General features: G+C 35.6%; 1 protein-coding gene across 1 annotated transcript in view; it reads left to right on the top strand.

Annotated features, from left to right (window-relative positions):
- Positions 1–20,920, top strand: part of LOC111517705 (uncharacterized) — a 33,848-nt gene extending 12,928 nt beyond the window's left edge. Inside the window, exons 3-5 of the mRNA XM_074171938.1 lie at positions 13,915–14,150; positions 20,378–20,593; positions 20,652–20,920. Coding sequence (XP_074028039.1) covers positions 13,915–14,150; positions 20,378–20,593; positions 20,652–20,880 — 681 coding nt within the window. The 3' untranslated portion in view covers positions 20,881–20,920. The remainder of the gene's footprint in view (positions 1–13,914; positions 14,151–20,377; positions 20,594–20,651) is intronic.
- The last annotated feature ends 362 nt before the right edge of the window (positions 20,921–21,282 follow it).

Genomic DNA, 21,282 nt, shown 5'->3' with positions numbered 1-21,282 from the left:
TTCATCACCATCATCGAATACATTAGGTGATTGTGAATCTAAAGTTGTCAATTGAGAGGTTTGAAGATCCTTCGAGGAAGCCCCTTCAAATTTCGGTTTCCACTCACTTTCAATTATAGTTTTGGCTGTTAATGGTGTAGCAGGCTTTGTTTTCTGCATCACTTGATTCATTTGAGATGCTCCTTCAGTATTGGCAGATATTACTTTCAAAGGTGTTATTATTGGCTCATAGATCCTCTCGAGTGCTGATTGATCACCTAGACGACTACTTTTGATATAATTGAATTTCTTCCGAACGGCATCCGTTGCTTCAATTAACTTTCTTTTTAAACATATTTCATCATCATTTTTTCCCTCCATAATTCACTCCAAGAATTTGTATAATGAAGTGTTATCTCCACTATCTAGCACTCAAGTGATTCAATTCTTCAAGAACGTCAAGGATATATGAAAGCGTCGAATCCTTTTCGATAACGTCCATTTACCACTTCTCGATCCTTATCAATTACTAAAAATCCATATTTATCTTCCCAACATCTCGCACACATATCTTGAAATTGCTTATATGTTACATCTGGTGATACATGGTCGGAAAAAATATGATTGAGATTCATATCATCTTGTTTGAACATTACGATAAAATTTGCATTATCTCGTATCAATTGTTTCGGAACTCGTGAATATGTTTGGGCTAAATAGAAACAATCCACATTTTTATGACGACCCATACTGAAATATGATCGTATAACATCCTGTTTCTCGCACATAACATCATCAAAAATGAATATCGAATCAGGTTTGGCGTCTGAAGGCTCTACTATTTCACCTGCATTATTGGCAAAAGTGTAAAAACCCAACCCTTCGATTGGAGATAATACTTCACGTAAATACTCGTATTTAGGTTGATAAAGAGACTTTGAATAAAGATAAACATTTGCGAATCGTAATCCTAGAGGATGCGTTAACAAAGAAATCATAACATTTGTCTTGCCACAGTTAGAAGGTCCAATAATCAGGCCGCGAATAGAAAGTGGAAGTAAAGATCCGTGACGTTGTTTGACACCGCTTCCCGATCCACCACCCACTTTTTCATCGAAATTATCGATGGAAAATTGCTGCTTCTGCTTCAATATGCGCATTGTATGACAGTTGGAGACTATATAAGCAGGGTTCCACATCGATTCCTTTATTTAAATAGAGGTTATGAGTCGATGCAGATCTACTGAATTGCATTCAAATAAAACTGGTAGAGGATTGATCAATTCCCTCATCAATAATCTACCATTTGAATTACACTTACCTGGCTATCAGTATTGCGGTCCGGGCACCAAATTGCAGAAAAGATTGTTGAGAGGTGATTCGGGTGTCAATCAGCTGGATTTTGCATGCAAAAAACACGATATTGCATATTCACAGAACCCCGATAATCTTGCAGCTAGACACATAGCGGATAAGGAGCTTGCAGAAAGTGCTTGGAATCGTGTCAAAGCAAAAGACGCTACTATTGGAGAAAAAGGAGCTGCTTGGCTAGTTACGAATATAATGAAAGGGAAACGCCGATTTGGTATGGGTTGTGACTCATCTCCCAAGCAGTCACACATTCCGATGAAAAAGCGTTCTATTAAGAAAAAAAAGTTAAAAAAATATTGAAAGCTTCTAAGGTGATAGCTTTTGGTTCTGGGATCGTTCAGAAAGTGCGTGATGTTCTACACAAAGCGGGTGGAAGTGAATTTGTTGTCAAAAATTCTAAAAGAGCAGCTGAAATTGCACTCAAAGCAGCACGCAAATATATGAGGGCTGCAGGTGGGAAAAAGAAAATTCGCACACCGCGAATCATACCGATTCCTAAAATTGGTGGAATACTACCACTCATTCCAATTTTTGCTGGTTTATCAGCACTAGGTAGTTTAGCTGGTGCTACTGCTGGTATAACGAAAACAGTTCAAGCAGCAAAAGCGAGTAGGGAGCAGTTGAGTGAGACAAATCGCCATAATAAACACATGGAGGCAATTGCTATAGGTAAACAAGGAAGTGGTATCTACTTGAAGCCTTACCGCAAAGGATTAGGAGTCTATTTGAAACCTCAAAATTCAAAAAACTCATAAATTTGCTACCTAAAAGAGCTCTCTCCAATATCGACCTCAACTATTACGCTAAGAAAATGACGATTCCATATTTTCGGGGGGTATATATGCGTGACGATTTACCAAAATCAGGACCACTCCGATATGAATCTGCCATAGTAAATTTGGATAGTCGACATGGTCAAGGGACACATTGGGTAGCATATAGAAAAAGGGGAACTTCGATAAAATATTTTGATAGTTTTGGCGATTTACCCCCTCCCAAAGAACTGATTCACTATTTTTATATAGGTTCGAATCCTATCAATACTATCACATATAACTATAAGCGTGAACAACGATTCAACACAGTATGGTGTGGCCATTTGTGTTTGAAGTTTCTTCAGAACAAGACATGGAGTTAACACCAGTACAGGATAGGGAGAGTATCAAGAGGATGAGTCATTCATTGATCGCATATTCCAGAGTACGCACTTTACAAAAAATGAGTAAAGAACAACTCGCTGATATGCCGAAAGAGGTGTTGATTGGGTGTGCATCACATGAAATTGCATCTGTATGGGATAAGTTACCACAAAACCTACAAAATGATATTGATGTCTTGAAGTATCAGTACTGTCAAGAGCATTACAATGATTCCAGCGGTAGCAGTAGTAATTCCGATATGAATGATGGTCCACCTACAAGAAAATTTTTTGTTGTTGTTGTAAAGTGAATGATGTGAATGTAGTCACACATAATGATATGGATAGACCACCGAAAAAGCGACGATTGGTCCACAATTTCTGCTGTCAGCAATAAAAAGACATGAATCATCGAAAATTCGTCAGTCATGTCACGCACGTTTTCATTGTCGGGATACTCTAGCGAGTTGAGTGCCAACTTCTACCCACCCATCGAATTGGATACCAATAGTAATTATGGTCTGGGATTACATGGTTTCTACTCCTACAATTCCATATTCAATGTAGATGCTAAGAATAATGTTATCGGCTATTCGAAGACAATTATCTCACCCCCCACTATTATAAAAATTCCACCTGGGGCATATGAAATTGATGAAATTAATAAGGTGATTCAAAGATTCATGAAATCCAAAGAAGTGCAACTAGAAAATGAAATTGAAGAAAATATCGACGAAGTATTTCTCCTACGTGCAAACAACAACACTCTGAAATGTGAAATGCGATCGAAATATTACATTCATCTCAAACATGAAAACAGCATTGCTGAACTTCTAGGGTTCGATGACAATGTTTTCAATTGTGGTGAAATACATGAATCAACATTGCCCGTGAATATCAATAAGGTGAGGATTATTCGTGTGGATTGTAATGTCACAGCTGGAGCATATTCGAATGGCGATGAAATCCATAGCATCTTTGAATTTGATATTGATGTAGAGCCCGGTTACAAACTCACCAAGGAGCCACAAAATATTATTTATATGCCAATCCGACCTGGTGGTCGTCAGTACCTCGACAATATCACTCTTCGCATATTGGATGATAATGGTAATCTGATCAATTTCAATGGTGAAAAAATAATAGTCAAATTGGAATTGATAAAGCTATAATAATCATCATTTCTTATATATTTATTCACAACATCGACGACAGTCATTAGTAACAATCATCGTTTCTCATACGTTGATTCAGAACATCGATGACTGTCATTGGTGTATCATAAAGAAAATGAGTAAAGGAAGCATCGATAAGTTTGGTCGCAGAAGTAAGGCAGTTTCAAATACTGTTTTGCGTGGGCAGCCTGGAGTTGGTTTCAAATTAACAACCGATGGAAACTTTGATATGGAAAATAAACGTTTGAAAAATATAGCAGAGCCTGAAGAGAGTACGGATTGTGTTAATCGAGGATATGTCGGTTTTTACATCTCAAAGATGAGAGGAGAATTAGATACTGATATTGACAAAATTAATTTGAAATTAGATGGAGTAGAAAAATATTCCGTATCAGTGAGGGAAGATCTCATTACGCTTGGACTGAAATTAGTAGAATTTGTAAAAAAGTATGAGCATATGGATAAGGATATCAAATCGCTGCAATCTGATTTGAAAAAACAACCCTCGATAAGCATTCAAACGATCGAGCAAAAACGATGGTGAGCGATGATCATCTGTGAAAAAAGTCAATATAAAGCTGAAGTTGATCAAATTGTTACTCAGTATTTGTTACTTCCTAACGCTGAGCAGGTGATATTCATTGATGGAACTATAAATTCTGCGATTATCGTTTCTAAAAATGGGGTTGTGCTTCAATAGTCAGCGATTGCCGCAGCGGCAGCAGTTGAGTCAGCATAATGTATTTGGTGGAGGCTATGATCATGTGCATTTAAAGAAGCGAAAATCCAGCAGTCGATTCATTCCACGTATATCTGCCAAACGGTCAAGATATAGAATAAGTGCTAGTAGCCTGAACTTTCTCAAATCTATTGGCTTGAAGGTGCGATATAAAAAATAGTAATAACATGGCGACAATCACCACAAGTGATAAATTGGAAGTGTTCGAGGAGCCCATGTTCGACCATTCCCTCATCAGCCTTCATGAGCATACATATAAGCCGTATGGTTCACCATATTACAAAAATTCAGATGAAATACGAATTCCAATCAATTATCAAGATCTCATACTCGATATTGCAGATAGTTACATTTATATCGAGGGGAAGTTCACACCATCTGATGCCACAAAGCGGTGCTACCTATCCAATAATGCTCTCGCCTTTCTCTTCGACGAAATTCGCTATGAAATGGGTGGTGAGCAAGTGGTTGTTGTTCGAAAACCCGGCATAACTACCACAATGAAAACGATGATATCATTCGGAAAAACGCATGCAAATTCGCTACTACCGATAGGATGGGGACTCGATGTGAATAAACAAGATATATTCGATCCCGTTAGCAATGTATTTAGTGGTAAATTACCCTTGAAGTATCTCATGGGTTTTGCTGAAGATTACAATAAGGGGATAATGAATGTGAAGCAGGAGCTCATTTTGATTATAGCTCGCTCATTCAAAAATTCATTCATTGGGGAAGTCGATGCAGATTTGGAAATCAATAAAATAGAATGGAGAATCAGGCACATTGTGCCGGAAGATCGACAGAAACTGAAACTATTGAATCGCATAAATAAAAATGGTAATAATGCTAAAGTGAAGGTGGCTTATCGTATGTGGGACCTTTATGAATTACCCACAATTCGTGATACATCCTCGGATATATGGGCGGTGAAGACAACCAGCAGCCTCGAAAGACCACGATATATCATCATCGGCTTTCAAAACACCGACCAATCCGAAAATATGTCAAAAGATGTAACGAAATTCACACATGTGAATATTAATAATATTCGACTATCTCTGAACTCTGAAGTATACCCATATGAGCGTTGGAATCTGGATTTCGACAAGAAGTTAGACTCATCAGCTTACTATGCATATGAAAACTTCCAACGTAGCTACTATTATAAAACTATGAGTGAACCGATGATGGATATTGGTAGCTTTCGCAACAACCCACTATTCATTATCGACTGCTCCCATCAACCCGAAGCTATGAAGTCATCCACTGTCGACATCAAAATAGAATTCGAAACACGCAAGGTGAAGTTTCCAGCAAACACCAAAGTATATGCACTCATCCTCCACGATGCTGTTCTATCATATAATGCTCTTAATGGCTCTGTTCAAACTGGATTGTAATAAGATTGACATGTAATATGCTATGAAATATTCGATATTGATGAATAATAAAACACTCAATAATTATGCTATATCTTTTATTCACCAAACAATTAGATACAAACAAATATGGATTGAAACATTATTTTATTCACAAACATATACAACAGATATCAAATATTTACAACACCATCATTTATCGCTTCTTCCAGTTGTGGGTTGGGACTCTGTGGTTCCAATTGATATTTCTCTATGATATTTTGCGGTAGGTAGGTGCATATGTTTTGAAGAAAATGTTTCAAATCTGCTTCAATTATTAACTCACAGAACTCATCCAAATTTCTACTCCCATATGAATATTTATGACACAATGCCACACCGAGTTCATACTTCTCACTAAGCTCCAAAAGTTTTCGCACCTCTTCAGCATCGTAACATACACTCAAATCATAATTTGATGAATGTAGAGCATCAAAAACTCAGATCAGCCATCTCCCAAGCCATTTTTCTTATGGCGGAATCCAAATCCACTGCTTCCGGCCACTCTTGGGCTGAATATTGCATCCACATATTTATAGAATGGTGAGTTCTGAAAATTCATAAATGGCATTCATTAGTTTGCAAATAATATAAAAAAAAATACTCACTTGAAATCTGACTATGTCTATGAAGTGACCAAGTTGATACATATTTTATATTAATCTACCATATTTTCACTATTTACAAAAAAAAATCATAATTTCAAAATGTTCAATCTAAAACATTGAATTTCATCAATGATCGGGTTTTAGCACCAGGATAATCCTGCGAACTTTGACCCATATAGGTAAGTGTGAATTTGGCTTTGGATGAATTCACTTCACGAATGAAGTCTTCTGGTAATTGCTCTGTGACACGTTTTGGAAGCCATGCTTTAAAAGGAGTATCACTTTCCTCATCCAATAAAACTACTTGAATTGATTTACCATATCGTGTGGAATACATTGACATTTTTTCAATTTTATATTCTTTATCAATAACCAGAGCGTTTATAGGTTTCTGCTCTAAAGCTTCACTTTGTTGAATTATAGAAAAATTAATTTTTTCAATGTCAAATTTCAAATTATCCATATTCATAAATATAGTGAAATTACGGTTAATTAAAATAAAATATATATTCACCTCACTGACGAAAACGCCCTCTCGGATGGGTTGATACTCGTTGTCTTCACTTTGGAATTCGACAAATACTTCTGTTTACCTATTTGGGTATTTTAGAGTGTCTAAACTGAATGTGGAAGCATGATATTCTGAACTTATATAGGAATTACCAACAAGGGAGGGGACAACGCCGAACGCCCACTGTTCAAGGTTATATTCTGTACACGTCACGATTTCATTCAAGGTCAACATTCAATGCCATGGAGCAAGCTCAAGGTAGTCGAAGTGTCGAACGTCAAGGTCAACCCCCACACTCAAGGTCAAACACCGCATTCAAGCTCATACTACGTGTACGACGTTCAAGGTTAGGTGACGTCATTCAAGGTCGTGTGACGTCTCAAGGTCAAAAGGGGTGGGGGGAGGCGTTCAGTCGGCATTAGCACCCTACTATGAATGTAATCTCATCCAAAAAAAGTTTCTCTGAGATATTGTCAGGCATCATCGTAAACGTTGTTATAAAATGTCTGCTTGAAATATGTTCTTTCATCAACCAGTTGTCACCCCGTCATGAACGACAACCCTCAGAAGTTGAAACATGTTCGAGCTAAAGTTCAACGAAGTATTATAGTTCAAGTAAAAGATATAGTGCCCCCTACCTTCCAGCAGTTCCCCTTTAATAAAATAGTTAGGGAGCTAACTAATTTTGTTATTCAATAATCATAGGTGTGAACCACAATAAACCCTTGTTGGTTGCGGTGGAGGGTCGAATAAACCCACTCACTTGTGACCTAACCTAACCTAACTACTTACTCATATATATATATATATATATATATATATATATATATACTTTGATGAGTTGTCGTGAATGATAGGAAGCGTTGTCAAGAACTATTTCACTATTCGCATTCAAATTTGGGATCAATGTGTTTTCAAACCATTCCTCAAAAATATTAGCTTCCGTGTTCTTATGATAGTCAACATTACAGTCATCAAGTTTTTTTCCACATAATTTCAAAGAATTCGGAACCCATCCTTCACTTCCTCCGCAATGCACAATAATTATTCGCGATCCTTTGTTTGCAGGCATATTAGGCGTATACATTCTCGAACCATTCGTCTACCCTTCCGTAACTGTGTCGTGAGTGTCATACCAAGTTTCGTCCAAATAGAAAATTTGCCGTTGTTCTTGTCTATATTTAGTTATTTGTTCTAAGTATTTGTTACGCAATTCCACTGTTTTTCTGCTTCCGATAACTTCTTGACGTTTGTTTATTATTTTGAATCTAAATTTCTAAGTTTCTTTATTCAATTCTGAAGAGTTTTGTCACAGCAGCTCATGTTATGGCCGGAAGTATTCAATTTCTTCCTTATAATTTCAATTGTAGGAATCTCATTACTCTTGTAACAGTCGTATACTGTTTTTTTTAATGATTTTATTAGATGAACATCTAAAGGTTTTGGTAATCCCGCATCAGCGTCTTGCGTTCATAAGGTTTGTTTTTGACTATTTTACGTACAGTTGAGAAAGGAATTTCGGTCAAATCTGATGTTGCTTGTAATAGTTTTTTTCCCTCGAAACCAAACTTGATTTGTGGATTCTTATATACATTGAAACATACTCTCTGTGTTTCAATATTCAAATGCATCCGAATCTTATTCACTGGAATCGCTACACAGGAAAAAGTCTGCGTTGTTATCACACACGTTATTACTATTAGTACTTGTCCAATGACTCCACATTTTAAACAAATAACAAAAATTTTAACTAATTATAACTTCACTAATATCGAATTTCAACACTCAAATCGCGATCAGTTCCTGAACTGAACATTGACGACACAACGGCGGTACTCATCGCTACATTCTGTTGGTCACCGTAACATGACTTCAAATTCAATTTCATGACTCTTCAGCCAATCATAAAACTCGGTTAGTAAAAATTATCCAATACGAACCGCCAATTCTTCAGTCCACGTGGACTAATTCATTGCAGCATAATTCCTTTGTATTGGTTTTTTTGGCCTTTGACTTCGCCGACATCTTTAAGATTACTATATCGGTTACTTCGACTATACCTATGATTTCTAGTACGGGTTGGTCGATACGCAGTGAATATCAATTAATCGACTGTCGGGCTCGTAGCACGGTTCCAGATACCGGTCAATTGAATGAGTAGAGAGTAGAATCAACCACTCCGCTCAACCAACCGGCTACCATCATGATGCCATATATTATACAACTATATATTATACTTCTCACTGATAAATAAACAGAAATAAATCACTAGAGAATCTGCTGAAGTGTAATCAACTGAAAAGTTCTCCCCGAAAAGTTAGCTAATGACTGATTGGACTCTAGAGTCTAATCAGTCATTAGCTTATCGTATTCATAAATTTTGTCTAAAAATTGAAAATATCAATTGAAAAAAATGTTATATTCATACTCAGCTTTCTTTAGTGGTCGACGTTTCGAAAAACAATCTTTTCCGTTTTCAATACTTGAAATTCACTTTAAAACTTTCGCCTCAAATTGTTAATAGCTCTAAAGAACATTCGTTATACGTCAAAAGACACCTGAATAAATAATTTGTTGAGACGAAATTATTACATCCTACTATTCAGCAATTGTTCAGCACCAATTTTATCGAAGCGATTAACCGTGTAAAATAAAATATTCAATCGAACATTAAATACAAATATCATCACATTCAGTGGTAATAATTGAAGATTAGTATTGCTTATGAACCGTAACTTACATCCATGAATATAGTTTTCTAAATTCGCTAGTATTAGCTGGTATAAAATCCATTCGCCAGGGCAAATGCCAAAATTGTTTTTCTTCATTATTATTAAGTTTTATACGATAGTGACAACTTAATTTTTCATGGCATTTTCAATGATATAATCAAGAAGTTTGAATTCATTGCTTTAAATAAAAAAATATTTTCACTTAAATTTCTCAATCCAATCTCTTTTCAATATATATGCTAAATTTCAGATTTCAAAACTTTACTGTTTTCAACTTTTGATCCAAATGATTGCATTATGTATCCACTTTGAAATCATATTGTAACGAATAAAAGAATTAACTGTCTCAAACAAATTTATTTTTAACAATATATCACTATCAAAACTAATTTATATTCCCTCTCGGGACGGGAAGTCGATCTTTTATATCGATAACGATCGCTCTAGATTCCTCTAGTGGTTTCGGTACTCATCTATACTTTTCGCGGCGGTTCGCGGTGAGTCATGTATTTGTTGGCTGAGATATCGGTCAGGGCCGGCTTCAGATTCGTTACATTGCCCCCTTCTTAAAGACGTTTCGCCCCGAAATGTTATCCTTGGCGTGTGTCGATACCTGCAGGACTCCCCATATCTGCACTGTGAAGTTCGATGGAAGTAACACTCCACAGTCTTCATGCTCGGTCGTGGAAGATGGTTACCGCACACCAAAATCTTGATGCCGCTGGATCTGAAGATTGTTTCCAACATGCTTCTCACAATGAAAGTTCCTAGAATAACTGAGATTAAGAGGAGTTTTGATGAAAAAAGTAGACAGGATTTTCATAATGCAGTAAAAAGAGAGGATTGGACTGCATTACAAAATATAGAAGATCTGAATGAAGCTTTTCTTTATTTTTATAAATTATTTTTATATCATTTCGATTTATGTTTCCCCAATCGCACTTATTACCATAAAAATAAATGCAAAAAATGGGTCGATGAAACTATCATTCGTTCTAGTTCCAACTTAAAGGAACTTTTTAGGCTAAAAATGACATATCCTGATTTTGCAGTCATATACAATGATGCAAAACGTAAACATTCATCTCTAATAATTGAAAAAGGAGAAGCTACTATCAAAATCGTATATTTAACTCGTCAAATACTATACGTACATCTTGGTCAATTATTTCGGAATTATCGAATAAATATAAGAAAACTGACCAAAATATAGTAATCAACAGTAATGGAGAATTGACTGAAGATGCATCTGAAATAGCTTCCCTCTTCAATCAATTCTTCATCAAAACTCCTATTGATTTATCCAACAATATTCCTAAAACCAGTATTCCTAAACTTAACAATGATTTTAATAAGGAGAGCATGTACCTGCATCCGTTTTCAGAAAGAGAACTTCTTCTACTTCTAAAAAGAAGAATAAAAAATAAAAATTCTGCCGGATCAGATGATATCCCAGGATTTCTTTTGAGGGAGGTACTCGAGGATATTATTGCTCCTCTAACTCATCTGGTGAATTTATCTTTTCTAACAGGTTCATTTCCGAATGCTATAAAAATTGGAAAGGTCATACCGATACATAAGAAAAAAGATTCTAAATTATTAGAAAATTACAGACCGATAACAATTCCATCTGTATTTTCAAAGTTATTTGAATATGCCTTTCTAGACCGTCTTTGGTGTTTCATTGAAAGGCACAAGATTTTATCGAATAAACAACATGGGTTCCAGGACGGAAAATCAACGTCTACTGCTATTTTATCTTTCTTCAACCAAATAATCGAACATATTGCAGCTGATGAATGTCCAGCAGCTATCTTTTGTGATCTAAGCCGAGCGTTTGACTGTGTTAATCATGGAAAACTATTAGAAGTATTAGAATCATTTGGTTTGAGGGGACTCCCACTGAGATGGGTTGAATCATTTCTGACGGGCAGGAAACAATATGTATCTATACAAATAACCTCTGATAGTACGAAATATAAAAGAAATTCTGAATGTCAAGATGTCGATATGGGTGTCCCGCAAGGGTCCATACTGGGACCCGTGTTGTTTATTTTGTATATCAATCAGATTGACTGCATTTTGGAGAGTTGTCATCACTCTGCTTATGCAGATGATTTATCATTGGTGTTGTCTGCATCTGACACTAACTTACTAAATGCTAAATGTAGAGATGTGATGGATAATATATCAAATTTTTTTAATGAACGTTCTTTATTTTTTAATACGGAAAAAAACAGAGGTAGTACGTTTCCACAATCGCCAGAAGGTGACAAAAAATCTAGAATTTATAGTAAATCAAACAATTTTGACAAACACTCAAGAATCTGTCAGATTTCTTGGGGTGTATTTGGATGAATTTCTGAGTTTTAAAATCCACTGTGAAAAACTAGTAAACAAATTGAATTCCTTGAATTTCCTTCTTTTGAATCTTAGAGATTTTCTCAATAAGGCACAGTTACTGGCATTTTACTACGCCCAAATTGATCCAAGGCTTAGGTATAATATATGTCTCTGGGGAAATTCCACCTCGGCATCGGATGTTTTCATTAGCCAAAAACGCATATTGCGTACTTTGGCACATATTTCATTTAGGGACTCGTGTAAAACTATTTTCAAAATGTGCGGAATATTACCTCTCCCATGCATTTACATTTTTGAAATGGCTGTTTATGTTTTTAAAAGTAGACCATATTTCGAATTGAATGAAGATGTTCATGGTTATGACACTCGTAGTAAACAATTAATGTCCATTCCATTTGCGAAAGTGAATATTGCATATTTTGCTCCCAATTACATGGGGCTACGAATCTTTAACACACTCCCAGATACCATAAAACAACATAAAAATGTGATACATTTCAAAAAAGACTTGAAACAATTTTTATTAGACAAATGTTTTTATTCACTTTCTGAATTTTTAACACAAAATTAAAATCATTGCATGTGCCTGTCTTATCTTGTATCTGTATTTTATATATATTTATATTTTTTAACAGAACCCTTAGATTTAGTCTGGACAATTCCCATACATGTAACTGTCGACGGGAAATAAAGATTTATTATTATTATTATTGTTATTATTAATCCAGCCTGTCAAGCCCAGAGGCTAATTTCGGGATTGCCAAGTGCACGAGATTCTGGTCGAGCATCGTGTCCCTCAGTCTGGTAAGACTCCTCCAGACATCTTCATAGGAAGGTTTGTCTCGAGAATGCTTTTTGGTCACAAAGTAGAAAATGTTTCTCTGACCCTTCTTTAACTGTAGCACTCTTCCGACTTCAGGATTCTGTTCTCGTAATGTTTGAAGCTGACCGAATTTCTTGTTGAATACCACAGCGATACCCCTGGACATTTGGAGATCATCTGCCACGCAGTGAGCTAGTGCATAATCAACTGGAACCAACTGGAAAAGGTCTCGTGGCTCTTCTTGAGTTACCCCATGTACAACCTTCTGTCCGTTCGAGTATAATGACATGAACTTCTGAAACGTCATTTCATCCTCTAGTGGTCTGAAGGCGCGAAGTTGGTCGTGATTTCCAGCATAAGGAGCCAATCTATTAAAATGGACGACCCTAGGCTTTCCTCGAGGTGGCATATGGATTCGGTAGACGAGATCATTAATCTTTTTCATGATTTTGTAAGGACCTTCCGGTTTCGAATCCTCCAGTAACCGCCTTGATGTCATAGGCATTCTTCATCCTAACGCTGGCACTCCGGATGTCGTCCATTCTCTGCCGAAGCTTGCTGACATAGTCTTCCGCCACAGTGTCTTGTTCTGGCGGCGTCCCAAATTTCAGATCGCAAGGAAGCCGCAGCTCTCGGTCCATTATAATACTGGCAGGGGTTTGGTCGGTTGACTCGTGCACTGCCGAACGATAGGCCAACATGAACAGGTGGAGGTACTGATCCCAGTCTCTTTGATGGTCAGAGACTACCTTGGACAAGTGGCGGTTTATGATCTTATTTATTCATTCCATCATCCCATCGGACTGTGGATGTAAGTCTGTAGTTCTGGTCTTTCGAATGTCGTTTCGGTACTCATCTATACTTTTCGCGGCGGATCGCGGTGAGTCAAGTGTTTGCTGGTTGAGATATCGGTCAGGGCCGGCTTCAGATTCGTTACAATATGTAAAAAAACCTGAAAAGGGCAAAGATGTATCTAAAAGTTTTCCTGCAGATAACTTACAATGGTGCTATGTATTATTCATAAACGACAATTTTACTGAATTTTATTATTAGGTTAGAAAATATGAAGTATGCATCAAAGATTATCTTGAAGAAAAAGAATTGAGGATTAAGGCTGATGAGGAAATTAAGATGATTATGTCTCAACGTGGTCCACACCATACAGGTGGAAGTCTCAATATAGAAGACGACAAAACATATATTGAAAAACTGCTTTTGAACCTGTTTGATCGCCACCATTTGCTGAAAACCCACCAGCAAAGCGGTGTCCTTTCAAATCATGGAAAAAAGTAAGTAGTTTACGGGAATATTGATGAATTTTTACCCTTGATTGAAATTGTTTTTCATTGAATTTCAGAACTGAGTTGCAATTACTCTTTTTATTTATTGCTTTATTCGGAATTGCTTATTCGGAATTGCTTATTCGGAAAGCACATATTCAAAAACTGTCTTACACTGAATTTGAAATGTGCCGGAGATCTATCCAGTTGTAACCACATCCGTTGTCTGATACGAGTATTTAGCGGCACATTTTCCAGAAGCTCCGGCAGATCCTCTCGTAAAAATTTTTGACCATTCAAATTTCTATCAAAAAAGTATTTTATGTTCCTATAACTTGTGTACTTATAATTTCTCCACACACGTTAACAGGTCATTTATTCTGGTGATCCAATGTGTTCACTAAGCCTTTATTATGAAAAGTAGATTCATCAGAAAATAAAATGGATTCCAAAAAATGTCCATTCTCACTAAACTTGTTCAGAACCCATAGATAAAACTTGATTCGTCGATGGAAATCTATTTCATATAATTCTTGGTGCATCTGAATATGGGATAGGTGAAATATGTATTTTTTTTTATTACCCTAGAAATGCTTCGTCAGCTTATCCCTGTATCGAATTTATATTGATTCGTTGAAGGGTTTTCTATGATTGATCTCATAATAAGAAATTCGTTTTCCTCATCTCCAATGATGGGTTTTGGTATATTTACCTTTTCGTAAGCTGCACTTTCAGTCCTACGAAATTCATGTGGCAGTCGTTTGAAAACCAACTTATTTGGATGATTTCGGTCTGGACATTTTCGGGCATACACTCCGACGCCACCAATCGCTAAAATCATATCTTTTCACTCTTCAGTGGGATACATTTTCATTTTCAACGGTAATAATGCAGTGAATGTTTTGAAGAACGTAAAACACAATAACTGTCAATAAAACTTTTTTCAACAAGTTGAATAAATGTCGTTGCAAAACTATCTTGATTCAATAATAGCACTGAAATAAGAACTACTATTTGAAAAGCCAATATCTGAAAAACGATTTAATTTAGGCAAGGAAACCCAAGAATGAAATGAAAGAATTGAATTTTATATTGTTCAGACAAAAAAAATACAGAATGATCTATTTGGAATGACAAAATTATCTTCGTCCGAAATTATGAAAAAGTTACACTGATTTTTTAATATTCTGTATAATTTTGAGAAACGACTTTTATTAAAATCAATAGACCAAAAGCTTGGTCAGAAATGGAGGAAGGATTTTTATACATTTCGATCATTCAGTATTCAATTATACCTAACATTTAAAAAAAATAAGTCGAGAACGTTTATATTACGAGTACATAGTACCTTTTATGAAATCATATTATTTTTTCCTGACCTATTCAAAAAAAAGACAACTTCGATAGGTCACACTTTTTTGAGCCATCCTGAACACTCAAAAGGAATTTCCTTTTGCAGCCTCAATCAATATCTATACATATAATTAAATGAAAAGTTACTGAAAAAATTAATGATTTGGTTCACAGAGACCGTGCCGTATGCTCAAATTCAGGTGAAAAACACTTCAATCCTTGCCTCTCATCTGAACCTACGAACAACAACTAACCCAGCTAATGCCGCGCAGAAAGCTGAAGTGAAACCATCAGGCATCTGTGCAACGTCTTCGACTTGGCAGATTCGTCGCAAGTAACTTTCTAAATATGAAAAAATGAAAATAATTTCATTTGGTCGGGACGACCACCGATAGAACGGTTTCTTGCCCCTCGTTAGTACCGGGCAGGTCATTTCAGACGGAGTGAACCGTCTGAGTATCTGTTTAAAATCTGTTTTTCCGTTAATCAGGTGTCCATACGAACGACAACTCTCGAACCAACAAAATTAATTCCAACTACTCATAAACTCTGTCTGCAATTGATTCAGTAGGATTTCAACTGCGCCACACCTGCAGACGAAATCAGGAAACAACTTCACAAACACATACTCTGGGGTATGAGTCAGAATAATTATGATATTCCGGACAAGTGCATAACATGTTCAAATTCAGGTGAAAAACACCTTACCCCTTGCCTCTAATGTGAACCTACGTCTTTGTAGATACGTGTGGTAGTTACCCGACGGAAAAACAACAACTAACCCAGCTAATGCCGCTCAGAAAGCTGAAGTAAAACCATCAGGCATCTGTGCAACGTCTTCCATTCGAAGATTCGCCGCAAGTAACTTCCTGTATATGAAAAGTAGAAATTAATTTCATTTGGTTTATTTGGTCATTTCAGATGGTTCACTCCGTACTGACGAGGGGCAAGTACCCCGAAACTGGTCTATTGGTGGTCGTCTCGACCAAATGGAATTAATTTCTGCTTTATATACATAGGAAGTTACTTGCAACAAGTCTTCCAAATCGAAGACGTTGCACTGATGCCTATTAGTTTTACTTCAGCTTTCTGCGCGACATTAGCTGGGTTAGTTGTTGCTGTTCCCATGAGAAGCAAGGGGTAAGGTGTGTTTTACCTGTACTCGACCTGACGTTTTTTTTAGTCTTCGAAAAATACACATTTCGAACTCTACCGTTTGTTTCACTCCATTCGCATGAATTCAGCTTTGTGTGGAAAATCGTTTCCATATTTACGGCGATTGAAGACACAATAAGCAAGAGAGGTGTCCTAATTAGCTTTTTTCGGCTATCAAAAGAGGTACTAACAGAGATAGATCCAAAGTACATATTTGACCAATTCCAACATGATACACGAAAATATTTCTGTTGATGTAAAAATAAATAATGAAACTCGAAAGTTTGCTTTTTCATGTGACGTTTGCTCGATTTTCACTTCAAATGGATTAATTACATGAATTCATTACAAATGGATTCCGAGGAATGTGAGTAACCATTCTGTAACAAAAATAGTCAATAAAGCCTCATTACCTAACTTAAAATTCAATATTCCCTTCAAACCTTCCTTGCCACCTACTTGACAAGCTAAAATAACGCCTATGATGACATACGATGATGGTCGACAGTTGAGAAACAGTATGAATAACTCGACTACTCACTGCTTTTTGGGCATTCTTCATAAACCAGAAATGTATCATAGTCATTCGCGGTAAATCAAAAAATCATATTATACAGGATGAGTCAACAAGATTCCCTCAGTCCATTGCTATCAGAGGAAACAATTTTTCGAATCGTTTAATTTTTTTGCAATCTAATCGATAAATACTATCTTTTAAAATTATTTTCTCGCATACTGGGTGATTCAGTAGAACGTGGCCAACCAAAGTTATATTTTTTTGAAATAGAACACCCAGTATATGAATACGTCATTCGATTCCATATTTTTTAGCACTCTTGAGTAATTTTTGTTTTCGAATTTCCATTTTAATTCACCACCCGCATATCTACAGCAATTAAGCGGATTTTTTTTAGGAATAGTTAGTCTACATCAATATGATAATTTCTGGAATCTCAACTTTCGGAAACCATTTATAGGGTGCTCGCTACAACCGGTCAAGTTTCATTCATTTTCAAACAGACATAATTCAACTTTTTCAAATGGAACACCCTGTATTTTTTCATATGTATGAAATATTTCAACATTTCACTACATTTTGTATCAGATGTATATCACTATACGAAAAAATGATATTTAACAAATTATACCAAGTTTTAGTAATTGTTGTAACCAGAAAAAACTGTATTTTCTTACGTTCACTTATTCAAATTTGTTTTTCGAATATTCAAACTAATCGCTAGTACAGTAGCATTTTTCATTTGTTTGAAGGTGGTTGACAATGTTTCGTGGTGTATTTCATCAGTTAGGACTTCCATTGTCTAATTTAATATAAATTGATTTGATAACCCTGTAAAAATCAAAAAGATTAACCGAAAATAACAATTTTATTAAACAAAAAACTGAAATTACAAATTACGTAACTGAGGTAATGGGAATAACTCAACGATCATTTCAATCAAAAATGGATAGGTAGGGGTGGGCCTTTGGCGTGGCCACCCAGATCAACTGACCTGACCAAAATGGTTTTTTTTATGGGAGTATATCAAAAAGATTGTCTACCAAATTCCTCCAACATCTATAGAGGACATGAAATGAAGAATCTCTAGAGTTTTCAGGGAAATCCCAGAGGATATGTTGGAACGTGTAGAGAGTTCGTTAAAAAAAGATTGACATTATGTGTTGCAAAAAATTGTCGCCATTTTGAACATCTTTTGGACTCCTCTATTCAATAAAAAATTTAGGCCTTTTTGTTCATATTGAAAAAATCTTGAGTGAGTGAAAGTAAATAAATGAATTTTTTATGGTTACAACAATCAATTAAACTGGGTATAATTTGTAAAATATCTTGAGGCAAGTGTCTTAAGGCGAAACATCGATGTATACCAGTGAGGATGACAGTGTTCCATGTAAGTGCAATTTGTTACCATTCATTTAAAGTAGAACTCATGTGAATGATATCTGATTTTCATTCCACAACGAATGTTTGAAATACAAACTGAGTAGAGAAAAGTATCTTCTGTATAATTCAGTGTTCATATAGAAGTATTTGTTTCGAAAGAATTTTTTTCTTTCGTGTTATTCAATGTTTATATGAAAGTAACTGTTTCAGGAGGACTTTCTTTCAGTTTGTGTCTGAAAGTTACTTCTTTGCATGATCTACATATCCATGTATTGAGTTACTTATTTTCAAATTGATTACTTCCTTCCTTTCTTTGGAAGATTCCCTCATCCTTTATTTTTATCAAGATGTTGTAGTAGAAAGCCAAAAACTTATGTATATACTGGTTGTTCCGTTTAAAAAATATAACTTTGGCTGGTCACGCTCCGCTGAATCACCCAGTATGCGAGAAAACAATTTTTAAAGATAGTATTTATCGATATGACTGCGATCAAAAATCGAGCAATTCGAAAAATTGTTTTCCTAGATACTAATAGAGCGGGGGAACTACCGAAAAAATACTACAGCCATAACCATACTTGACCATATAAAAACGAGCAAATGAAAAAAAATCATATACCTTCTTATAAACGAATTCTTTACTTCACTTTTCGTTCATCACAAAAAATTGTTGTTTGTTTGTTTTGGGGAGGAGGGGTTGGCATTAGAATGTATTCTATTTGCCACAGACATTTGAAATGGACAGACATTGCCCTATATTTTTAATTTAAATTTTTTCGTGAATTTAATTATAGCGTTGAAATTTTGTTTTCTAGTGATAGTAATGGAAAATTGTATGTTAAGTGAAATTAACTCTGTGAGAAGCTTTGATGTGTTTCTTGAATTATTTGTATTTGGACAGTAGCCTGGTAGGTTGACGTGGGTGGTTTGTTTCATTCACTCAATCAACCGCTGCGTGAACCGGTGATTCGAACCGCAAGGCCGGACGATCGATTTTCACTTCCTATCGTCCAACCCGTGTTAAAAATCACATGTTAAAAAGTAGCTCGCACAAGTTTCGACTTTTGAGAGTAGTCGTTCGTAGAAGGGCGACAGATAGTTAACGAAAAAACAGACTTTCTTATCAGATTCGAAAAAAATGTGATTCAAATTTCCAACTGATAAGTTCTCTCATCACATGAACATTTATCAGAATTAGTAATGCCAATTTTGGCTAGGTGTGAAGAAAAATAACAATGATATAATTTTAATCTACTGATGGTAGAAGAATAGGTATCACATAATTTTACAAAAACATTTCACAATAAAGTGTCTTTTTGAATACGTTAGTTATGGATTTTCATCAAGTATCGGTCAATTCCATCATATATCAGCAGAATTGGAGATCAAATAGGAGATCAAAGGAGATCAAAAAAAAATTTAAATTGATTTGTATAGCACAATATCGAGAAATTTCTATCGCAGTATTCTCTGTGAAAAATAAAGGTTAGGAGTAAATTTTAAGGGATTACAACTCTTCCGTTGAGTCTATCAAGTACTTAATTCAAATTGAAGGGGTTATATTTTTTAGGAGTGAATAATTTTTGGGAAAGAAAGTTTTTGGCTTTTTACTACTCCATCTTGATACAAAAATATATGAGAATCTTCCAAAGAAAGAAAGGAAGTAATCAATTTGAAAATGAGTAATTCTATACATGGATGTGTATGTAGATCATGCAAAGAAGCAACTTTCAGACACAAACTGGAAGAAAGCCCTCCTGAAACAGCTACTTTCATATAATATAATATAACTTAATTCACTTTTCATGAGGAGTAAACATATTTTCAGTGAGTTATCAGAACTAGAAAAATTTCTTCAAAGCATTCCATGGACCGGTTATATGAGGAGTTTGAAGGAAATTTACAGCACATATGCCAACCACAAAGAGAAGTATCAATATACGTTCGACGATAAGAAGTTGAGGAGAGAGGAAGATTTGTTGAGACTGAGAGAGGAACCAGCTATAAAAACGTCTTTAGAAGAGGAAAATATTCATGAAAAGCCGTAAGTGTTCTATCAAGTGGCTTAACTGTTTTTTTTAATTGGCTGTTGTATTTCGTAGATTCATCTTTGCCACGAAAATTGAGAGAAAGCCTTACGAAAGACTGACAACTAATGAAGGAAAATATACAGTGGTCGAAACAAAAATTTTGAGAAGTTTTGATAAAAGCAAGAATATTAGTGATGTAGATTTTAAGCTGAGTACTTTGAAGAGAGTGGCCAGTGATTCAAATGTGCCTCCATATTATATTGATTTTTGGTTTCAAAATTGTCATGAGCATAATCTGTAATACAATCGCTGAAATACAATAAATTATTTATTGCAGGTAACATGAATTATTATGAAAATATTTCCCCATCAGAAATATTTTTCCCCATCAGAAATATTCTTCCAATTCCCAATAGAATCTACCCACCTTATGGTATCTAGGTAATTTTTATAACGAAAGATTTTTTAATATCGACAAAAATGTGCATTGCCAGTTGATATCAAAGCTTCTAAGTTGAAGTCGAGACAAATGCGTTGTAATCAGTAGAGCAATCTATTGGATTTAATCCTAATATGTCGTTGACGTATAATATAGGGGGAGTTGGAGACTATTTAGGTAGCTGGACATTACCCGTAAGATTGCGTTTGAGTTTAAATTGCCTCATGAGGTTGAGAACCATGGAGATATCACTCCAAGACTCTT

This window comes from Leptinotarsa decemlineata, unplaced genomic scaffold, assembly GCF_025532065.1.
Source record: "Leptinotarsa decemlineata unplaced genomic scaffold, Ldec_3_MD MMD2_tig00000035_RagTag_RagTag, whole genome shotgun sequence".
Lineage (NCBI taxonomy): Eukaryota > Metazoa > Arthropoda > Insecta > Coleoptera > Chrysomelidae > Leptinotarsa > Leptinotarsa decemlineata.
Note: the sequence above shows the minus strand (reverse complement) of the source record. Positions and strands in the feature narration are given on the sequence as shown.